Consider the following 24915-nt stretch of genomic DNA (forward strand, 5'->3'; position numbering starts at 1 on the left):
CTAAGTATTCAGAAGTCATTGCTTTGTACATGTGACATGCTGGAAAGTGCATAAAAAACCCTATGTAGTATTTGTAGTTAATTCTGTTCTGTCTTTGTTTACTGCATAGTTAAATAAGAATAATCCACAGAGAGGAAAAATTTATAGTTCTGTTCATCAGTCTAGAATTCAGGGAATATTGAAGAGAAAGTGAAAAATGATTTTGATTTCCATTTCAATCATAGCCATAATAATTGTGATAAAATATATTTGCAAAGAATTTTATGATCTTTTTCTATTTTATAATTAATACATATCCCTTGTAGGAAAATTAGAAAACACGAGCAGTAGGAATAAGATTAAAAATAATAAAAATAACATGGTGTACTCTAAAAAAAAAAGAATCGCTGTTGTTTTGTATTCTTCTCTAGTTGCTTTCTTTTCTTATTTTAATGAAAAGCAACTTAAACAATACATCTGTTTTCCACTCAGCATGTGGTATACATTGGTCTGCATCAGAACACTGATGTCAGTACCTTCTAGCTATGGTCCTGTTCACTATAGGACAACATTTGGCTGTTATTTTTAAATTCATTGCTTTTGCACACCTTTACCAGTTGTGTGATTAACACTTTTAGGATGAATTCTTAGAATGGATTCAATAGACCAAAAGTTTTTTTTTTTGCTGTTGTTGGTTTTTCAATTTTCCTTTTATTACAAATGGAATTTTTCATATAATATATGTTGATTTCTCATGTCCATTGGAAATGTCTCACTGATTTCTGAAAGCGTAAGGAAAGTCACTCCACTCTCACTTTCTCATGTGCAAACTAAACTCACATAACATCATTTTAGTCTTGCCTAATTGACAAATAAAATAGTGATATTATTTCACAATTCTAAGTTTTCCATCATTTGCAAAATTTAAATATCCATCTTTTCTTGTCTTATTTTTAGTTATTTTTATGTATGTGGTGGGGTCAGGCATGTGCAGGTAAAAGTATATTTGGCCTGCAGAGACCAGAGAAATGGTATCCCGCTAGTGCTAGAGTTACAGGTAGTTGGGAGCTATCTGATGTGGTGGTAAGACTCAAACTTAGCTCCTCTGCAAGAGCAGTACTTACTCTTCGCTCCTGAGCTGTCTCTCCAACCCCCTTGCTGCATTCTTAGAACTTGACCACTCACTTTCCTTTTCCATGTTCTAAATAGTGGACTCATAATATTACATTTGAGTTTAAATCTCAACTGTTGGCAATGTTAACCTTTGACCTGTCCTTTCCATTATGTAGACATCCTGATGTCTCAACATCTTTTCAATCCTGATTATGCCACTCTCATTATAAACAGTGTACTTTTTCTCTTATATTATCCTTAATAATGCTTTTCTCACCGAAATTAATAACGTTATTCACCTATTCATCTTCTTCTTCGTGTGTCAGCTTTAAATTTCAGCCTTTTATCTGTGGATATTATGTGACCGGTCAGACATTTTGTAACCACTTATGATTGACTATGTCCAAGAACATTTACCACCACTGTCATTATCTCCTACATCATGTATGGTAGAAATCTAGGGTTTGTTATTCTTCCCATTCTATTGATTAACTCCACTGTCAGTGTATTGTTTTCTTTAGTGGTTGCATGTACACAAATGCCAATGGGTATCTTACACATATTCTTTTGAAGTTCACTCTGGCCATTGTCTTAACTAATTGGCTTAAATTCTTTAAGTGGCTTAAATGTCTCTAAATGTTTGTGTTTCACTGAGTTCATGGGCACTATTTTTGTGTTTGTTTATGAAGCGCTTTTGTAGAAATATTATTTTCTACATTTTACACCCCTCCAGCATGGAGAAAATTGAACAAACATCACAGAAGATTTTAGCATAATAAATGTAATAATCTGTAACTATTCATATTCTGTCAATGTCAACACACAATACACACAGGTGTGTGCTTGAATTATATAGCTACATAAAGGCAATTATTGCTATCATGTTTCCTTTATGATATATATGTGTATATATATATAGATATCTATATCTATATCTACATCTATATCTATATCTATATATATATCATAGATTCTACAACATAATTCCCCCAGAAATGTACAATTTCTTGTTTCTTCTGGGAGTCATTGCAGCCACCACAGTCTTGAATCATCATTTACATTAGGAATTTAAAAGTCATCATGTTTATAATTTGCCGCATTGTAATATTCCCTTTGTTGAGCCAGGTGGTGGTGGCACACACCTTTAATCTCAGCACTCGGGAGGCAGAGACAGGTGGATCTAAGTTCAAGGCCAGCCTTGTCTACAGAGCAAGATCCAGGACAGGCTCCAAAACTACACAGAGAAACCCGGTCTCAAAAAAATAAATTCCCTTTGTTGCAAAATACTGGTAAAATAAAATATTTTGTTGGCTTTTGTAAATTTTTAGAAGGCTAAGTGTGCATGTGGACTTCTGACAAAGCTGTGGGAAGAGAAACATTCTGTGTGTGCTTTTGATTCTTTTTTTTTCTCTATGCAACACAGACCTTAGATTTTTAAGAGATTTTTTTTGTTGTCATTTTTTTGTTTTTGTTTTTGTTTCTTGTTCGTCTTTCTCTAGAGTATGAGGCCCTCTGGTTCTTCAACTATGATGGAATTCACTTTTTTACCATCTGTGTTGGAAAAACTTGATAAAAGGAAATTGACTTAATTAACATACAACCATATAGTATGCAAAGATTAGCTGTGGACACATGAAATGCACTGAAAACTAGAAAATTTGAATTCTATTTCCATTTGTATTTCCATGTTATTGTGAGAATTGTTTCTTTCTTCATTTCTCATTGAAAAATTGTTTAGAAAATCATATGTAGAAGCAATAAGGTATGGATTTACCCATATTAAAAGCTCAATAATGTTGCCTTTGTTGACTCTACTACAGTCTAACCAATATTGGAGGAATAATATTATTAAAAGACAAAACAGTTCCTAAGAGAAATATCAGTAGCCATATGTAGTGCTGCATGTTTTTAATTCTAGTCCTTAGGAGGCTGGGGCTTTTGAAGACATCCTAGGCTACATAGTGAGTTCTAGGCCATCTTGGGGCACAGAATAAGACCTTGTCCCAAAAGAAAAATAGGAAAAAGATAAATCAGTAATATATATATATATATATATATATATATATAGTATAGATAAAGGTGACAAAGGTCAGATTAGGTTTGAAAGTAAGTAATGTGAAGTTATGGGCTGGAAATTAGTGAATCTTTAAAATGTGACCATAAAAATGCTAAATCAGTATTTGGTGTATTGAAAACAGTAGCCTGGCAGGAGCTGGTGAGATGGGATGTGCTTGTGTGCCTATAACTTCAATATTTCAGGACTGAGCAAGTCAGATCACGGGAGCTCGCTAGTCAGCCAGCCTAGTTAAAAGCAAAGTGCTTTAGGTTCAATGAGGAACTCTGTTTTAAGGGAATTATGTGGCAAATGTTAGGGCAGGACAACTTTTGTCTTCTAATGGCCTCTGTAGGCATGCACACAACTCACAGGGACACACATACACCCCCTTCAAAACATCCTACTATAGTTATGCACAGAGCCCCATACTCTTATAGCCATGTTCATATCTACAGTTATGGGCACACAGATTTACACACCTTCATCCATGCATACACAGGCACATACACACATACCCCATACACAAATAAGAACAGTGTAGTATTGTTGTTGTTGTTGTTGTTTTCTCCTTGCTCTTTGTTCTTTTGGGGCCCACCACCCAGCTCCCAAATAAACACATGGGGACTTATTCTTACTTAAAATGCCTGGCCTTAGCTTGGCTTGTTTCTATCCAGCTTTTCTTAAATTGTCCCATCGACCTTTTGTCTCAGAGCTTTTACCTTTCTCTGTTCTACCTTTCTTTACTTCTTACTCTGTGTCCAGCTATGTGGCTGGTGGCTGGCCCCTGGTATCCTTCTCCCTTCTCCCTTTTTCATTCCTCTTTTCTTCTGCTTCTATTTATTCTCTTTGCAAGCCAGCTCTCCCTATCCCTCTCCTGTCTTGCTATTGGCCATTCAGCTCTTTATTAGACCCATCAGGTGTTTTAGGCAGGCAGAATAACACAGCTTCACAGAGTTAAACAAATGCAAGGTAAAAGAATGCAACACATCTTTGCATAGTTAAACAAATATTCCACAGTATAAATGAATGTAACACATCTTAAATAGTATTCCACAACAATATAAAAACACAAGAAATCATTTATTCTACCAACATATAGAATACTAGAGACATACAGATATCAACAAAACAGTGAATGAAACAAAGTACCTGAACTCTGTGTTTTGTGGAGACCACAGGCATTCAAAGTTTACTGTGGGCTGTGAAATACAAATTACCCACAACTAGAGAAAGAGACCCCAGGATAATTAAAAAGGCAAGAAAATGAGAATATGTGTGCCCAATAAGTTCATCTTTGAACACACATATGTACACTACCAACTTTGCATATACTATTTTTAATTTCTAATATTTATGCCACTCAGGTTGGTAATGACAAGCTGCTTGGTACACCAAATTAAAACAAATTATTAAGAGTTCACAAAGTTAAATGAGCATAAAATAATTATGTAAACTTAAGCTTTGTAATGATATTTATATAATTGTGCATCATACTGCTTTCTGAAATTGTTAAAGTTTAATACTTCTTGAAGACTTTTGGGTCATATGCATCTTTTTCATTACAGACAGACAGACAGACAGACAGACACACACACACACACACACACACACATTATACACATACATAATATATAATAGAGCTATTGCCTGTCCTAGGTAAGCTCGAGCCCAATAGAAAGTAAATAAATATTTATTCTACTAGTGACTTGATAATGAACTTCCTTAATATATGGAAGAGGTTTTACTAAAGTTTTTACTTTACTTACTTTTACTTACTTTACTAAGGATGTGATGAATTGGTAAAACAGGCAAATTTTAGTGAGAAAGAAAGAAAGTATCTCCCTAAGAGTAATGTCTACTTTAAACTTCCCCAAATATTTAATGATCGCAAGAGCAGATTCTCAGACTAAAGCATCTGAAGCGTCTTATAAATAGCCAGAGTGCTTCAGCAGGTCAGGAAATGAGGGTTCTTTATCTTCAGAGACTAGAAGGACAGAGAACCGAGAGTGGCATGGAAGAACTTCCCTCTGATATCAATAGGAAAACAGCAGAATATTCTAGTCCCTTGCTGCCATGCTTTCTTTGATCACATTTTAACATGCAGGAGCTGTGCTCATTTCTGGCAATATGTTTTAGATTAATGCAAGATCTGCTGTCCAGTGCAGCCACATATCAAGGGATATTTCTCCACCAGAATTTTCCCTTTTAGTGTCATATTTTATGTTTCTCCCCAGTGGGCTATATCATCATCATAATGCTTATATAAGCATCCCAACCAGGTGCCATGGAGACCATGATCATTAGGAAACTTTGAATTTTGTTAGTATAATGAAAAACTGTGCAGGTAAAAGCAGCAAGCAATTAGGAGTCCATGTTTTAGACATAAAATTTTGAAACCTGAATTTATTTTCTCCATTTATAGAAACACTACAATCTGTGCATGTCATATACCAGTAATTAATGGCAACATTTGCAAAGTTTTACCTAAGTGGGGAAAAAGGAGAACTGGTTACCTACCTTCACCCGGTGTTGAAAATGTTGAGCATCAGGATGTAAAACCAAGGTGCCTGAAAAATATTTTGTTATCCTGGGGAAATATATAACTTAGAACTGAAGCAATAAACAATTTCCTACTTAGGGACTATAAGCACTTCCATGTAGTCAGTTGTATTAGAAGTCTTAGTAACATTTCCATGTTTTCACGTTCCCATCCTTGCCAACGAGTTTCTCTTCCTCATTAGTCTCCTACTCAAAGATGAGAGTTTCCAGAAAAGAATTAATATTCTCCTAGCATTATCAACAGGCCAACACCACACTAAGTATTTTTGTGAATGGAAGCAAAGTTAATTCTAAATATATTAATTTAATGTTTAAAATCAAATAACAAATATAGAGAAGTTTCAAGATGTAAACTACTTCCATTTGATTCTTAGTACTGATTGTGTTTTTTTCTTTTTAATGATTTTTCATGGGTTGGAAAAGGGTCTTTGAAGTCTCAAAATAGAACATTTAAAATTAATGCAATATTTATCATTTTATGGTTCTTCTTAGTTACCATGTTGAAACCTATCCTTCTCTGTAAATATGCTCATACTTAACCTCTTCTTTTACTTTCATAAATTCAAACTAAGGGCACTTTCAAAGACAGAGTATGAGTGGCCAGCCACTTAGAAGAATTTAGATGAAAAGTGTACATGTTCATTCTTAAAATGTAGCACTTGTTCTCAGAAAGGAGTTTTGCAATTGTTAGTTTATTTCTTTTCCCATTAGTGCTTTTAGAACTTCTTTTCACTTGTTTTGACCATATTGTCTATTTTTGACCATGTTCTGGTTGGATCACAAGAAATGTTATCATAGGCTCTGATGCTAGTGCTCAGAATTGCTCATCTAGAAAAAATTCATACTCCTATGGGAGATGGTGCAAGGTGGACTTAGAGAGAATATACTTAATGGATTTAAGCAGATTAGATTAGCTCAGTGTTAGGTCAGATTGGTATATAAGACTTGTAAGTAGGTTTTTTCTGTCCTGGGAACCACTTCCAAATTAATACACAGAGACATATATTAACTGTAAATGCTTGGCCAAGAGCTGAGGCTTATTACTAACTAGCTTTTACATTTTAAGTTAACCTATATTTCTTATTTGTGCTCTGCCATGTGGCTGTACCTTTATTAGCATGTCACATTCATCTCCTGCTCCCTCTGCATCTGACTGATGACTCCTCACCCTGCCCTTCCTTGTCTCATCATTCTCAGTTTGGCTCTCCCACTTAAATTTATCCTGCTCAGTTATTGACCAACTAGCTTCTTTCTTAAACCAATCATGGGGAAATATATTCACACAGTGTACAGAAGGATTATTCAACAGCAAAGACTTCTATCTATGACCTTAACTCTTCATTAAGGCTCATGGATGGACTTGGCTTTGGGTGTTAAGTTTTTTTTTTTTTTTTTTTGGTTTTTCGAGACAGGGTTTCTCTGTGTAGCTTTGCGCCTTTCCTGGGACTCACTTGGTAGCCCAGGCTGGCCTTGAACTCACAGTGATCTGCCTGCCTCTGCCTCCCGAGTGCTAGGATTAAAGGCGTGCGCCACCACTGCCCGGCCAGGTGTTAAGTTTTTGGTTGGCAGATTCTGTGGGTGCTCTGGAAGACCAACCAGTCCAGAGGACAATCAATGGAGTATATTACATCATTTAGTTCCTGTAGCCATTCCATGTTTCTTGTGGTTTATGGATAGATTTTCTTGTTTTAAATATGATCAAGAAAGGCTCCAGACAGGAAAAAACAAGATTCATCATGAAATTTTCAATTTATATTTTTGGAAGACTCATAGTCCATTTCATTCCTATCCTTAGAATTGGTCCTAATCTCTATGTACACAAATATCCTTTACTAGAAGAGATTTTAAAAGAAGTTTTAGAGATCCTGCTGTTCTACCATTCTGAGATTGGACCCAATTCAGCAGACCTGGAACTCTGATGAACATTTCTGTAGTAGTTTCAGTGTTTCTGAGAACATCTGGCTTTACAGAAGATGATTCATCTCTGATTCACATATTGCTGTTGTTTACAGAACTGTGTCATACACTAGTGTTTGAGTTTAAACCACTCTTGTGTAAAAGCCTAACTGCTGTGATCTGAAGAGACAAGTTTGCATGAATGACTGGTTGAAAAACATATTTCAAATTCTGTTTTCAAAAGTTCATAAAAACAGAAAGAAAAAATGCTCAATTCTCATTATCTTCATCTATAATATCATGTTGCCAGAGTAGAAGGTGCATAGTTAAGCTGAATCAAGGTCCACTGGGGACCCATATTATGGTTAGTTTGATCAAGCCATCTAATTAATTTCCTTATGTTTATGAATTTTTAATATTTATTTTATCCATAATGTCTATAATGATATTTCAAATTGTTAAAATGGAGCAAAGATTGTAAATTTTTAGTTGTGAAAGTCTTATTTGAACACAGAAAAGCAAAAAAGAGACAATGTCTTTAAATAATTTATTATAGGCATGTACATTTAATTATGAAGTGAAGGACATGGTTGTCACCCTGAACAGAAGAGCATCATCCGGAGACTAACTTTTGTTTGGCTAGTTTACTTTTTATGCTATTTTATGTAGTATATATAGCTTTTCTCTAATAATAAAAGCACAGTCTGCTAATCAAACAAAATCCAGAAAATATAGAAATTAGAGACATACCTGTTCTTCCTTGGCTTGGTTGAGGTGTTGGCAGTGCAAGGCTGAGAAACCATCATCATAAAGATTGCCAAAATCAGTGAATAAGGATGGCTCACCTTCAGCACTACTCAGCCTTGTGTGTTCAACCTTAAATGAGACCAGATCTACCGAACAGGCCAAGTAAAATAAATTGAATTTTTTCTTTTACCTAAAATGCATCAATTTTATTTCAAGATTCTTTGATTTTTCCTGCTAAAGAAACAAATTTATAGCCTTATCAACCTAGTTTAGGCTTTTCAGGTAGGTGGCCTTGCTGTTGGCTATATCATTCACTTTGCTATAAATTATTGCTTCTTAACCTACAAATGGACAGGCCAGGCCAGTAGATCAGGGTGTCATATGAAATTTGATGGGGCATGTTAAATTTCTACTTCTTCCTTTAAAAAATAACAACAACGTTTTCCCTCTAGTAAATATATCCTCTACTGGATTTTTGTCTGTAGAGAGAACATGATGAGGAAGCACTGGGGAATAGAAGTTATAAAACATGGAAGAAATCTAAAAGCCAACATCTGGATTTTGGTTAAACTTTCCAGGACCTAGTTACACTATTTGCTCAACAAATATTTATTAAATGTATGCTGTGCATCTGAAAGGAAAGAGCCTGAGATGAATCAGATAAAATCCCCCGCTCTCTAGAAATCCCCAGTCCCGTTGAGGTCAAAATGGTTATGTCAGTAGATTCTGAGAGATGTGGAGAGCATGTACTTCTATAGAAACAGGAAAATACAGTGTGGATATTCACAATGGACAGGGGTAATGAAAAGGTTCAGGGGGCATCCTTAAAGGATGACTTTGAGATGTATTTTTGAGCCAGAAGTCCAACTATCATGATAGAACATAGCTATTTGATGCAAGAAAACATGGAAGAAAAGACAAGACAGGTGCAAAAGCAATGAATACTTGGAACAGAAATGAGTTCCCTATGTTGGACTGAACTAGTTCATTTGGGACAGCAGAATATGTTAACCCAGAAAACACGATTAAGTCTAGGTACATAAAACACGATGTTCTGCTTTGTAGTCTTGGGTTGTGCAATGTGAATGACAGAAAGAACTGTTGATTCAGGATCGAGTGAAATGCTTAATGGCTTGGTTGCTGAGGCTTGTTAAAGTTTGAAGAAAACAGGAATGAGCTGCAAGGTTAATCAAGCATTTCCACTTTTTTGAAGAAATTTTCCTGTGGTTCATGAATGGGTTCATGATGTGGGTGCAGAAGGATGTGGAATTTCTGTAGAAAATATAAATACAAACTGCCAAAGGATGAATCTTAAAAAGCCAATTTCTCCCTTGTATTCCAAAATGTGAACTGATTTTACCATCTTATCATGCTATGTCCAAAGCCTCTATAACATCTAGATGAATTATCAAGCTAGAAAGCTTCTAACTTTGGCTTTGGTAACACAAAATATGTCTTCAGAGCTGGAAAGCTGCAGGCATCTGTGATCGATATGGCCCTATGATGAAAACATACCATGTCTCTCTTCTTCAAACAGATAACACTGCAGGGGTATATGCCCGTCGAGGAGGGTTCAGTCGGCAGAAGCAGGACTTCTACCTCCTGCCCATCGTGATCAGTGATGGTGGCATTCCACCTATGAGTAGCACCAATACCCTCACTATCAAAGTCTGTGGATGTGACGTGAATGGGGCACTGCTGTCCTGTAATGCTGAGGCCTACATCCTGAATGCCGGCCTGAGCACTGGGGCCCTCATCGCCATTCTTGCCTGCATTGTCATTCTCCTGGGTAAGGATTTCCCTGTTACAACCAATGGACATCCTTCCAGTGATTTATCCAGTACAGGGTGGTTACAAGGACTGGACCGTGCATATTCACGTAGTTAAAAACAAACCACAAGGTGTGACAGCTTTCATGAATTCTATTGCACAATGGGTAGAGCATGTGAATGGACAGATTTTGAAGGCAGAGTCTGAGGAAGGTCATGATGAGCACCTTACTTTGTATCACAGGACCACAGGGCAGATTCCATCTCTAAGCTGGAGGGTCATGGGAAACAGTTCTGTAGCTGATGAACTCAGGCAGAAACCTGTTATCTGAGGAAGGTTTCTCTAAATAAATAAATAAATAAATAAACAAATAAATAAATAAATAAATAAATAAATAAATAAATAAATAAATAAAAAAAATGGATGGGGAAAGATTAGGGACAATGGAGTAGAATGAGTAATTATTACTATGATGGATCAATGAAGGAAGAAGAGAAAACTTAGTCAGCAGAAGCTGAGCTGTGACCTTCTAATTATTTGCAACATCCATCTGCATGCTTCAGCCTCATGGTGTTGCCTGTAAGCTTTTCCTATAGTTGCTGGTGAGGTAGCTCTCATCATCTGCTCATGTCCTAAGATTTCAGAAACAAAAAGTACTATGATAAAACTTCAAATCCAAGGAGTCTGACATCAAACATACATGTTTTCCATTGAATGAATCAATAAAACCACTTTCTTAGGAAATTGGGAAGGAACTTGGTCCAATAGTTACTGAGTGTTATCTGGTAGTCAGGCCCTATGGGAAAGTCTGAGAGATAGTCTCTGTGTTGGATGAATTCACAGCTTCTCAAGGAAGTAAGTCACAATCAAAGAGACACACAGAATAGATCCTATGATTGGGACAAGAGGTAGTATAGACATAGGTTAGAGAATGCCCAACATTGCCCAAGAATGCCAGACATATATTCCCAGAAGATACATATAAATTCTGGAAACTAATGAAAGAGGTTTTCCATGAATGAATGAATAAATAAAGTGAAAACGGGGTTTTAGGATGATTGCAGACAAGTCACAGGGCTCTGGGGACCTTGTGAAATCTGAGTGAAGTGCAGTTTCTCATCCCTGAATCCCAGAACTACGTGAACTCATAGAAGCTCTCACTCCATTTACCAAATACAGCTTCAAACCTTGTTTTCAATCTTGCTGAGTGTGTGGGAGAATCTTCAAACAAAAGATTGTTGGAGCCTCTTGATAAGGGTGGGGAAGACACAGAATCGATAAAGAATTAAGAAGTGTCTAGAGTTCCTTGTAAATGATTGCTTGCTCTGGCAAGAAAGTGCCAAGCCTAATGGACTACCTCTCCCAGAAAAGACAGGATGGCTTCACCTTTGCTTTTAAATGACACTCTGTTTTTATGTTCAAATAGGTAGTGTATTTTTCTCCTGATAGTTTTTATAGTTGTCCTCTCTTCCACTCATTATGATAAGGTTTAATTTGTATTACAGAGCAGGGCCTTTGGACAGGAGCTTATTTTTACCTCAGAATGTTAAGTTCTGAGTTCTCTGAACAGTCTAATTCTAAACTTGGAGAAGCCAGTTACATTCATTTGCAAGAAGAAAAATGCACACATTCCTTTCAGTAAACAGTTATCCTCACTGATTCTTAAGAAGACAGCCAAGTAGCATTTAGGAATCATTTGCAAAACATTCAAGATAATTCCAACCTGTCAGGTCACAGGGCAAGATACTCTCAGGGCAGATTGTCCTGGTGGAGACAGGTCAGTGTGGAGCTTTGGTGAGTTCTGGAAAATCGATCATTTTCTCACCATTCTAAGTTCTGAAGTAGAGCCTCTCTAGGGAGGCTGGACTTAATCTTTGCTGACTTTCTTTTTCTTTTCCTATAGTCATTGTTGTATTGTTTGTGACTCTGAGGAGGCAAAAGAAAGAGCCACTCATTGTGTTTGAGGAAGAAGATGTTCGTGAGAACATCATAACCTATGATGATGAAGGAGGTGGTGAGGAAGACACAGAAGCCTTTGACATTGCCACCCTACAGAATCCTGATGGTATCAATGGATTTATCCCTCGCAAAGACATCAAACCTGAGTATCAGTACATGCCTAGACCTGGGCTGCGACCAGCACCCAACAGTGTGGATGTAGATGACTTCATCAACACAAGAATACAGGAGGCAGATAATGACCCCACGGCCCCTCCCTATGACTCCATCCAAATCTATGGTTATGAGGGCAGGGGTTCTGTGGCAGGGTCCTTGAGCTCCTTAGAGTCTGCCACCACAGATTCAGACCTGGACTACGACTATCTACAGAACTGGGGACCTCGCTTTAAGAAACTAGCAGACTTGTATGGCTCCAAAGACACTTTTGATGATGACTCTTAACAATAATGATACAAATTTGGCCTTAAGAACTGTGTCTGGCATTCTCAAGAATCTAGAAGATGTGTAAACAGGTATTTTTTTAAAACAAGGAAAGGCTCATTTAAAGCAAGCAGAGTTTTACAGAGAGGAAACATTTAATAAAACTGCAAGGACATCGAAGTGGTAAATACTGTGAAGTACCTTTTCCCACTAAAAAAAGCAAATATTGAAGTTGTTTATCAACTTCATTAGAGAAAAACCACTTGGCACACAAAATATTTAAATGAAGGAAAAGTCTACGGTGAACTTACAATGAAGGGAAATCGTCTATGTGTTATGAACATCTAAGTCTCTCTTATTTTATTTTTTAATTTGTCAAAGAAGCTTCCACAAAATTAGAAAGGACAACAGTTCTGAGCTGTAATTTCGCCTTAAACTATGGACACTCTATCTGTAGTGCATTTTTAAACTTGAAATATATAATATCCAGCCAGCTTAAACCCATACAATGTATGTACAATACAATGTACAATTATGTCTCTTGAGCATCAATCTTGTTACTGCTGATTCTTGTAAATCTTTTTGCTTCTACTTTCATCCTAAACTAATACGTGCCAGATATAACTGTCTTGTTTCAGTGAGGAGCACCCTATTTCTATGTCATTTTTAATGTATCTATTTGTACAATTTTAAAGTTCTTATTTTAGTATACATACAAATATCAGTATTCTGACATGTACGGAAATGTTACAGCATCACACTTATATTTTATGAACATTGTACTGTTGCTTTAATATGAGCTTCAATATAAGAAGCAACCTTTGAAATAAAAAAAAGATTCTTTTTTAATTCTGGGTTTGATTCTTAACATTGAAAAAAATAAGGGTTTCTAATGATCCGTTTATATTTCTAATTTAATTGTGATCTTTTAATAACCCTATTTATGATCTGTTATAGTCTGCTGCTCTATTTGTTTATTTAAATCAAATATGTTTGAGTTTTTAAGATAAGAATCTGTAACTTCATGTAAATTATTTTTTTGTACGTTATGGTTTTACATCCTGGCTTTTCCTCAAGTATAACTTCTGAAGAAGGACATTAGGGATCTAGACTAGCCTATGATTAGCCTATGGTTTTACAATGTGTTATATAATATGCATTTAACCTGTGAACTCATAGTTATGAGAGACAAATTCATGAGGATTGTCAGACCTCTCGATGTTCTAGATATAGACGTGATACCCCACCTTGAGCATTGTAGAGTTGGAGGAGTGAACAGTCAAAACTGACACTACTCTGGTTTTCGTTATGTAGATTTTATTAGGATAAAGTAAGATGACTGGCAGTTGAAAGTGCTCATTTTTCCTCCTGTAATTTTATTTTGTCTTAAAATAGTAGGAAATTTCAAGTCTTCATGACAGAAAGGGCAATTCTTAGAGACCTTTATTTTAGAAGATTCATTGGGCCATGTGCTCACAATTAGATCAGGGACCGTGTTGAATACTGAAGGTTGATGACATTTGATCTGTGCTTACGTCACAGTCATCTGCTGTCACCTAGTTTCCTGGGGATTGGAACTTCTGTGAAGGACATTTCACTTGTACAGTGGACCAAAGGTCCAGAAAAAGCAATACTTGGGGAGACAACACAGAACCACACTGCAAATATTTCTCCTTTTCTTGAAACACAGGGCACATGCTTTTTTTCTTGGATTGTGGACAATTTTGATTATCTTTTTTTACTTTATTGTCATTATTTCATGACACCCTATTATATACTATTTTTTATGTCTCAGTGAAAGTGCATAGAAAAAAAAATGGTTTCGGTGATGTGCTCACTCCTAGTTTACTTCGCATTGAAATCAAATCAGTTGAATAACTCAATGGGATAAACTCAGTGGACACTGCCACCTTGAAGTCTTTTATCCCAGGAAGGAATGTACATTCTCGGTACTTGTGTAATTACTGGTTGTGTTCATTTTTTTAATAGTCTTTGTAATCCAAAGAATATTTTGCTAGGTTTGTGAAGATCTCCAGTTGAATTTGAAGTAACTGAATAACTCAAAAGGAAAACGAAAATCACTTACTCAGCTGCAAGTCACCCAACCCCTACAATAATCCTTTTTACTTATACAGGAATGTAGTCAGAATAGAATTGACAACTACATTTTCACATTTTTATGTCAAGGATTTTTTTTCAGGATTGTCTACTTTTCAATAGGTAAAAAGAACTTGATTTTCCTTTTCTTTTCCCCCTTTATTTTCTTTTTCACTTGAAGGCTCCTAATGTTGTAGAACCCTCTTAGAAGCTTGGAAATAAAATGTCTTTCCCAACTCATGGAATCCTTTTTCATTTGGAACATGTTGCCTTAAAAGCAATCTTATCTGAAGTGGTCTTTCCATATTTGGATATAAAGCAATGACGGCTTTATGAGATTGACACACACATACATGAGAAGGAATGCTGCTCTGTTCTACCTGTCCTTGCAGAATGTGTATGGTATGGTTTGTGTCCATCATTCATTCTTTCATCAATTTACTGATGCATTCATTCACCAAAATCTAATTTTACATGCCTTGCAGTATCCAGGTGAAGCTGTAAAGTAATCATTGCTCTCTTCTTTGACATTGCTATTCTTCCAAGTTACAGTCCAAAGTACCTGTTTTATTGTCTCTCAATCACCTGTTTAATGTTTTGGTAACCCACCTCCGAAGACAATGCAATGGTGAGGGATGCAATGTATGGTAGAATACATGTATGAGATGATAAGATGAAGTGTAGGTTCACTACAGCTGTTGGGGGCAGAGATGCTGAGGATGACATGGAAACATGAGAGCAAATTATCTACTTCTATTGGAGAACATATTGATTCATAATGTCCAATGCATGCAGCTCTCTAAGTCCGGTGGGATCTGGTAAGGAGTGTTTGAAACTGCTCTTAGGTCTTTGTTACTCACTTCCCTAATTTATGAGTATCTTCACAGTTTAGTCAAAAGAGACATAGAGAAATTGGACTGCTTAAGGAAGAGTGCCACACTTTATGGGACAAGCAGTTCAGGACAGCTGAGAAGCACATATACCCACAACAGGACAACGTTGTCTTTAGAAAGATCAAAATAAGATACGTTGAGATCGTGGAATTCAGTTCATCACAGATGGAGAAGAAGAAAGAGCCCCTTTTCCTCAAGCACTTTTAGGCTGGCCTACGCTGCTATGGTCTGAGGCCTGAAAGACTTATTTTTACTCTTGTTTTTTCTCCACAGAGAAGCTACAATGCTATTTTTAGAAAATAAGTCAGATCAAAGGGTTCTACTGCTTAAATAACCTTTTTGCTTTCCCAAAGACTTAAGACGAATTTTGATGATTTTATTTCATTATTTTATGAGACTATGGCTCTGTAAATCTCTTCAATTTTGTCTTAGTCCATCCTTTGGCCAGTGCTTGGTGCTGCAACCACACTTGCTGCCTTTTAGTTCTAATACAGATAAAGTGTGTCCCCCTTTGTATGGTCAATTAATGGTCAATTTCCGGAGCATTGGTAGTCACTCAGCAAAGTTACTTTCCTTATAGCCTTTTTTCCTTGGGCTTTTCTGACCACCTATGAGAATGTAAGAAAGCAGGGCATTTGCTTTCTTGTTATGAAAGAACAATAAATATTTGCTATGGATGTGAGCACACTAATATGACAAGGTTTTCAGGATTTGATAACAGATTAAAGAACACCATTATGACTTTAAATTTCCTTTTCTGAAAATCTGGTGTACTTTGACCTTGATACCTGAGACTATGTTATGAAAAGAAAAAAAGTGAGATTGGAGGAAAGAAGTTGAGTTAAATTTAGGGAGTCATTTGAATTAGAAATGTTGTGACAGCTAGGTTATCACCCATGTGTAAGTACAAGCTGGAGAAGCAGGGAGTGAGTATAGGTTGGGGAATTATGGAGCAGGCACTCAAACTCAGCAGTTTCTTCTAATTGGCTTTTGCTACTCTCTCCCAACTTTAAAAGAATATTTCAAAAAGGATAGTGGCTTCTGGTTTTCCAGAGTAATACAGATTTTACTTTTATTAGGATAGTTAATACATATAAAATTTACCTTTGCATATAAAAGACTTTGAAAACTAGAAAGGGAGCATTACTTAGTGTATTGATTTTCCCTTAAATTAGAGAAACTTTTGAAGTCTCTTATTATATGGGAGCTAACATGTGCTAACACGTAAACATATAACTTATTTCTGTGGGAACTGAAAGTGGGTGTTACAGTGAAGGACGTGGCAGTTTTGAAAGGTTAAATATCTCCCCAAAGAATTACAGAACCAATGTAAAGTTTGCATAGGAAAGAGTCTTAGCTCTTCCACACTGACCAGGAGCCCCATCCTCTAAACTTAGGCTGAAGGTGTCACTGGAAATAGCTGTTCCTCAGGGTTGGTAGCTTAGCTGGTACTCTGGGCATCAGAACTTGAAAAGAGATGGACACTTCCTCACATTCATTTGCTTAGTTTATTATTTGTGGTTTTAGAACACATTTGTATCAGACCGCAGAGGACTCAGCTGCCTGCTAGGTCCAAAGGGGCTTAGGAGTCAGAATTGTGATTTGTACTGCTAGAAATTCCATCTGTGAATTTTTAAAGTCTAATAGAAAGGGCAGCAATTAGACAATCCCTAGGTGTTCATATGTTTCATAGAGAAATCTGGTATTTCATCTTCTTACTGAATTAAAATGTATGAAAGCAAAGAAGTTTCCTCACTGGTGGTCCTGAAAGTTCTTGGTGGGGGAGAGAACATTTGCAGTCTATCTCCTTAAGTGGCAAGTCCTCATTTCCTGTGGCTGAAGAAATACCCCACTGTTCTTTATGACTTTTAGAAAGTGTTGGTCAACACTTGGATGTCTCTCATTGGTTCACAAAGCCAAAGCACATTGAGGCTCAGGATTCATAGAGCTAAATTCTTTAGCAAAAGTTTAAAAACAATCTATCCCATATTGGATGTGGCTGGCCTTCAATCCTTTCTGTAAAAAACACTCCAGCATATAATAGCTTTGTGACTTCAGGTGCATATCTTGACCCCTCTGAATTTCATTTTTCCAAATATATGATGTAAATATCAGTGTCTAATTTGCCAGCAGTAGTTAAAAAAATGAATGAACTCCTGTTTCTGGATCCACTAAGTGGTCCCAGGATTCATTAGAAGGTAGCAGTTATCTCATAAATATATTTATTGTTTTCCCAACTTCAGGCTCTAGAACAATGCAAGGGAAAATTCACCCATTAGGCTCTGGTTTCCTCCTGTCAGTTCATTCCCTCTTTTTTCTCTCTTCCAAATCCAAACAGATAACAGATGTCTTGACACAATCATAGCTTGGTTTAGGCAGAGAACTGATTGACAGTGCTCCTACACCAGAAGATAAAAAGAAAGCAACAACATAATTACTTTTTCAGTGGATACATAGAATTTTGTATGAACTACTGAGCATAATACTGGAAAAGAAAGATATGAAGTAGCTATTAAGTATTTTGTTTAGAATACAAATTCACATGACTATGAAATATATATATGAAATATATATATATATATATATATATATATATATATATATATATATATATATATAAATTGATGCTAACCTTACTGTGAACAAATACTCAGAAGAAACCATTTTGGAGAAGAGAGATTTATTTTGCTCAGTTTCAGAGGTCAGTCCATGGCAGGGAGGATGTGGTGGAAGAGAACAGTTCAGGTCACAGCAGTAAGAAAGCAGAGCAGGTGCCTATGGTGGGACACCTTACACAGCCTTGGTACAGGGGGAGGGGCTTGGACCTGCCTCAGTTGAATGAACCAGGCTCTGCTGACTCCCCATGGGAAGCCTTGGAGGAGGTGGGAATGGGGGTGGTTTGGGGGGAAGGCTGGGGACGGGAGGAAAGGGGGATTTGTGATTGGTATGTAAAATGAATAGAAAATTTCTTAATAATAAAAAAAGAAGAAAAAAATAAATTAGAAAAAAAGAAAAGAAAGAAAGCAGAGCAGGAGACACAACAGGAAAGGACCAGGGTAAGACAGAGTCCCAGGGATGCATACCTAGTAACCTGCTTCCTTCATCCATGCCCTACATGCCATAGTCTCACCACAGCCTGTAGGATACTAAACGTCCATATTTGTTAATGGATAAATCCCTCCAAGAATTCAGAGCTGTCACATTCAAACTGTATAAGAACATACTCACAAAGACATATGAACAGGTGGGCTTCCCTAACATTCTAGGCCTATTTTAATCCCTTGAAGTTGACAATCACAATTACTCAGGGCAATTGGATGGGAACTATGTATCAACTGATATTTGCAACTTGATTGCTCTTGTCAAGATCTGCACACATTTTGACAACTCCAACATAAGTAATTTCATGTTTGATATATTTTTGCCTCATTGTTCACATAATGGTGCTGACTTTTATTAGAAACATAACTCTTCTCTAAAAATATTTAGATTTTAAGACATACAATTAGAATCATATTTTCATTACAAGTCTAATGAGTTTAACTACAACACTTACATCATTTTAGCACTTGGAAATTTGGAATTATTGTATGTTTTAGTGACATTCTCCTGCTTTCCCTTATTTCCAAGCTGTAACTAAGGGAAAAAAGTATGGCTATGCTTTAAATTATAATTATCAAACCATTTTTTCTTATGATTCAGTAAACAGATGGTCAGTTTGGTAATATCACCTAAGGACATATACACTTAAGGGTATGTGGCTAGTGGACTCTTATGGAATACTCATTTCATTTTTATTTAAATTTAAATTTTTATATTATTAGCATAGAGTAGGTATTGGGTAAATATTTGAGACAAGAACTCAGAGATGAGGAATATGAAGAGGGATGTGAAATAAGTTACTCATTTCATGAACTATGTAGGACAGCAGTCTAAGCCACTAGAATGGCAAACAATTAGTTTGTATAAGTGGCTTTCCTTTTTCTAGCTCTCATGTTTTGTTAGTATCATTATGGCCCCATGGAATTCTGTGATACAGAAATGAAGAACACACAGAGTGAAACAGTACTCACTGTACTGAACAGATCTCAGAAATGGCATCAGATATCAGATGGCATCATCTGTAGGACACAGACTCTTGGAGGTACACGATTTTTGTCTCCTTTTATCTACATATACAATAGGGGGATGTTATCTGTTTGTGGCATGCTTTCAAGAATTTAAAAGAACATTGACCTAGTATAGAAAATAAACACAAATGTGTAACTCACTGCATAAGTTAATGATTTCATTGCTTTGTTATTATATGGGAGTTCTGCTGTAAATCAGAACTATCTAGTCCTGGCAAAATATTTGAAAGAAGCCTCAGATGCAAAGACAAAGTTGAGGGGTCTGTAGCTTACCCTTTGAAGACTCAGGTCCAATAGCCACAAAGTACTGCTTCTAGGAGATGAAGCCTGCCATTTGCAGGGTAAGGATGGTCACTCCAAGAGTTCTCTTGGCTCAGCACCACTTTCTAATCCCTTAGTCTAGAAATCAGTCTCCCAGAAAGTCCAGGCTGTGAGGAACTCCATTCTGGGCTTCAGTGTTTTCCAAGTCTGAAATGTGTCCATTGCATCACTGGATGTTGGAAAGAAGTAGCGATAAGTAACATTTTAAAGAGAAAGATAGAGTCCCCTTTAAATTAGAAAGCATAAACAGGTGATTTTACACAGCTCTCCCTCACTATGCTAGCCACATCCCCCTTCACAAGTTCTTTCTCTGTTCTCTAGATCATGCCAGAGCTGTCTACCACATTGTTACCATTTTCTGTCTCTGAATCTTCCTCTCTTTAGTATGTTTTTTACTATCTTTCTTTTACAGACACAAGGAAAGATGGTTGAAAACAACAGCAAAGATACTGTATTCATTATGTATCTAGGGCTTGGAAAGTTGTAACTGCTAATAATCAGTCACTGGTGGCATGGGCATGTTGGTAAAGGTTTTGTAGTTCCTTCTGATTGGTTAAGCCCAAAGTTGGGATTGTGTGGCTAACCATTATAAAACTCTAGTTTCCATAAGGTGTTAAGGATTAACAGCTAAAATTTTTAGCAGCAAATGCATCCAGAAAGAATCCAATATAATTATTTTCCTCTGTATTTATGAAAGTTTCCACCCACAAAAATAATAGCACATTTGCTTTCAAAATACATTTGTTTAGGTACAAACAAACAATTCAAAGATGTATAGATGCATATTGCATCTGTGACTTTAACATGTTATTGGAAAGAAGGATTCTGATGAATTCAAGTGGGTCCATAGAATTTGGACAAACTCAGGGTGCCTGACCAGGATGTGTCAGCTCCATTTTTATCACTGTGACCAAGTATGTGACAGAAATAACTTGAGGAAGGGATTACTCTTTTTGACTCAAAATTTCAGAGGGTTCTGTCCCTGTTTGGTTGAATCTGTGTGCCTGAAAAGATCACCATGGTTGCAGGATGGTGCAGCAGGGAATGATGGGAAACAAAGCACAGACAGCAGCTCCAAGTAACAGGTATAATATACCCACGACGACATCCCCATTGCTGTGGGCAGGACCTATGATTCTGAAAGGCAAGCAAATTGGATTCAGAAAGGATGAAGGAAGGAACAGTATCTAGAAAGAAAACTCAGATTCTACTGTGGTGTCACTGTGAGTTTTAGAACCCCTGAACCACAAAGGATCTGTCAGTATTTGAGACAGTTCCTCATGGCAGGGTTTTGTTGTAGCTTCCCATGTCCAGAAACAGGTATTCCCTTCCTCACCTATCCATTGTTCATCTCCTTGAACTTCAGCTTCTTAAAAAGACCTCTGTTGATCATGTCTATAAAAATATCAGTTTCTCTGAGAGTCTTTTGAAAATCTTACAATTTCTTTTATTATTATTAAGTCAGATTGATATTATAATTGTTATTTATATATTTGCTTGAATGCATGCAAGTGTGTAACACACACACATGCACACACAGACACAAACACACACACACAAACACACACTATACCACCTCCCAGCCTATTGAACACTTCACTAGGAGAGTAGCTTGCTTTGTACTTCTCTGTACAACAGATACCTTGATAGAGGGAGACATCAAGGGGATGATGTCTGGAGAAACCTGGTGCTAGGGAAGTTCCTAAGAATCCACAAGTATGACCTCAGCTTAGACTACTAGCAATAGTGGAGAGGGTGCCTGAACAGGCTTACCCCAGTAATCAGATCAGTGAATATCCTGTCATCCTAGAGCCTTTGTCCAGTAACTGATGGAAGCAGAAGCAGAGATCCACAGCCAAGCACCAAGCCGAACTCCAGAAGTCCAGTCAAAGAGAGGGAAGAAGGATTCTATGAGCAAGGGACATTAAGATTATGATGAGGAAACCTACAGAGACAACCAAATCAAGCTAGTGGGAACTCATGAACTTTAGACCAACAGCTGTGGAGCCTCCACAGGACTGGCCCTCTCATAATAGAGACAGTTGTGTAGCTTGATCTGCCTAGGGACCCCCTGGCAGTAGGATCAGAATCCACCCCTGCTGCATGAGCTGATTTTTTGGAGCTATTACCTGTGGTGGGACACCTTGCACAGCCTTGATGCTGGGGGAGGGGCTTGGACCTGCTTCAACTGAATACACCAGGCTCTGCTGACTCTCCATGGGAGGTCTTACCTTTTAGGAGGAGAGAATGAAGAGAGAGTTGGGAGGAGGAAGGCTGGGAGGGGGGCTGGAGGAGGGAAGAGTGGAGCATCTGTGATTGGTATGTAAAATGAATAACAAATTTCTTAACAACAACAAAAGAAAGAATGTAAGAATGCAAAACCATACCTGGTACTTATTGTCATCCTGATAAATAAGCACTTAACAAGTGCATGAGTAATAACAAGCATTACCAAAACCTAACTCTTAAGCTTTGGTTGCATAGTTTGAGTGTTTTCAGACAACCTCTTATTTTAATCTCCTTGTTAATATAAATTAGTTAATATATTAATTCCAAATATAGATCAAGGAAAAACAGTTGAGCTGTATTCCCTTCCAGAGAATCTGTAGGAAAGCAGGCTAATCAATCAGCTTGTGTGAATCTCTTCTAGGGTTTCCTTTCCAGCTTTTTCGGTGTCCAAGAGCTAGATGACCAGAAATCAAGAGATTTCCTGTGCTACACAAGTATCTGTAGATGAAGAGAATGCAGATACATGATTTGTCAAAGAATTCTTATAGACAGCTTTGCTCAGTCTGAATATCTGAATATTTAAACAAAAGAAAGTTTCACACACCTATTCTAATGTCCCACAGTAATAAGGACTTCACTGCCATCAAGTGTCCTTGTGGTCAGTGGATGGACTTCTGCTTTAATTTTGATGTATTATGGAGTCCCTAGGTTACATAAATAAAACTAAATCAGTACTAGTTGTTGTGCTAAACATCTACTTTTACCTGTTGTGTTGGATGAGGTACAAGTGATTCACATCCTAAAATATCAAATGGGCAATTTACTTATGACCTAATGTGGTCTAAATATTGGGTAACTTTAAAATTGTTAGGGAGCTCTCTTTAAATGGCTCATTGTTTTATGTAAAATACATAATATTCATGATGCTGGAGCCTTAATAGATATTATATCTTTTGTGATACTCCTGGCAAGATAATTTTTTAGTTTATTTTATAAATTTTTTATTTATGTATTTATTTTTTATAGGGTTGATGTATGCATGTAAGGGCTTACTCGTGGAGGTCAGAAGACAATTGCTGGAAATCACTTCTCTTTTCCTATTGAGGGAATTCAAGGTGATTGACCTCAGGCCTTCACATCTGGTGGCAAACACCCTTATCTTCTGAGCCATCTTTCCAGCTCATCATTTTGGTTATTAAAAAGTGATCTCGCCAGGCGGTGGTGGCGCACGCCTTTAATCCCAGCACTTGGGAGGCAGAAGCAGGTGGATCTCTGTGAGTTTGAGGCCAGCCTGGGCTACCAAGTCAGTTCCAGGAAAGGCGCAAAGCTACACAGAGAAACCCTGTCTCGAAAAACCAAAAAAAAAAAAAAAAAAAAAAAAAAAAATGATCTCATGTATCTCAGGCTAGCATTAAACACACTATGTAGTAGATGATTATTGAGAAGCACTGATCTTCCTGCTTTTGCCTCCCAAGTGCTACGATTGTATGTGTGTGCTATTACACCTGAAGAAATTATTGTAGTCCTAAGGAAAGAAATATATGGTAGCAGTACTTTTTCCTGTATATTTGTCCAATAGAGACAGGTTGGATAAGGATACTACTTATGGGTATTGCTAATGTCCATGGTCATTTGTTGTCTTGTTTCTGAGATACTCTCACATTCATAGTTTTAGAGTAACTTTAAATAGTGCCACTTTAATCCCCCAAACTGACCCATTCCAGTGAATAAACAATATAGTTATAATACTGTGTTGGTAGTCTACTGAGTTTCTGATGGCTAAAAGAAAGGACAAAAGGGGACAGAAACTTTGATTTCCTTAATCTTCTAAAAAAAATTTCCACTCTTTGAAGCTTTGAAGTTTAGTGGTGACTTAAAAAAATAGCCTTAAGCCTCTCTCCTGGGATCTATAAATATTAGAAACAAGAGGCAAATGTTGTGTTCATATTGTTTATGTAGTTTTGTCTTCTCTCTATTATATTCAAGATAGGTGCATGTTGAATACGAAAAATTAATGTTTTCAGCTCTTCCTTGAATGGTTGCCTAATTGCATACTATGCTGAGGAGTCACTACTAGTTGTCTTACAAAATTCCCAAATATGTTTGACAAAAATTGAGCTTATGACAAGCTAAATTCTGGTGATGGCACAAGGCAAGTAGCAGTAACAAAGTGGACCAAGTCCCTGCCTCCTGGTGAGTTCAGCTCTAGACGGAATGTCCAGATGGAGAATGAAGTACTAAGGGAGATAAATAACTAAAACCTGTAATTACAGAGGACATAGCAGCAAGCCATTATAATTAGAACAGAAATCAGTCTGACCCTTCTGGTGTTACACATAGCATTTAAATTAATATATATGTGTACAGTGCAGAGTTTTGGCCTTTGATTCTTATCTTTGAATGGGTTCCAAGAAGGGAGTCTGAGAAGAGGAACTGGGAATCAGCATGCAAACCTCATTGTTTGGAATTTCAACATCTTTCTTTCTAGAAAAAGGTTTTTTTTTTTTTTGTTGTTGTTGTTGTTGTTTTCATTTAGTGTTTCGGTGGCAAAGCATGTGACTTCAAATGTCAGGGTGATGCCAAACATTTGCTGTTACTATTTTTGAAGTAAAGTATAAGAGTTTATTAATTGGATTTGCAGTGAAACATCACGTTTCCCATCTTTATTAATGTCCTGCAGTTGTCTTCAAACTGACACTACCTTTTCATGTCCTCTGGCCCTGCTTGAAGTTTTTTTTTCTTTTCT

General features: G+C 36.9%; 1 protein-coding gene across 1 annotated transcript in view; it reads left to right on the forward strand.

The window, feature by feature from the left end:
• Positions 1 to 14836, forward strand: part of Cdh11 (cadherin 11) — a 162879-nt gene extending 148043 nt beyond the window's left edge. The window contains exons 12-13 of the mRNA XM_059264253.1: positions 9888 to 10139; positions 12024 to 14836. Coding sequence (XP_059120236.1) covers positions 9888 to 10139; positions 12024 to 12520 — 749 coding nt within the window. The 3' untranslated portion in view covers positions 12521 to 14836. The remainder of the gene's footprint in view (positions 1 to 9887; positions 10140 to 12023) is intronic.
• Positions 14837 to 24915: the final 10079 nt, after the last annotated feature.

This window comes from Peromyscus eremicus, chromosome 5 (genome assembly GCF_949786415.1).
Source record: "Peromyscus eremicus chromosome 5, PerEre_H2_v1, whole genome shotgun sequence".
Lineage (NCBI taxonomy): Eukaryota > Metazoa > Chordata > Mammalia > Rodentia > Cricetidae > Peromyscus > Peromyscus eremicus.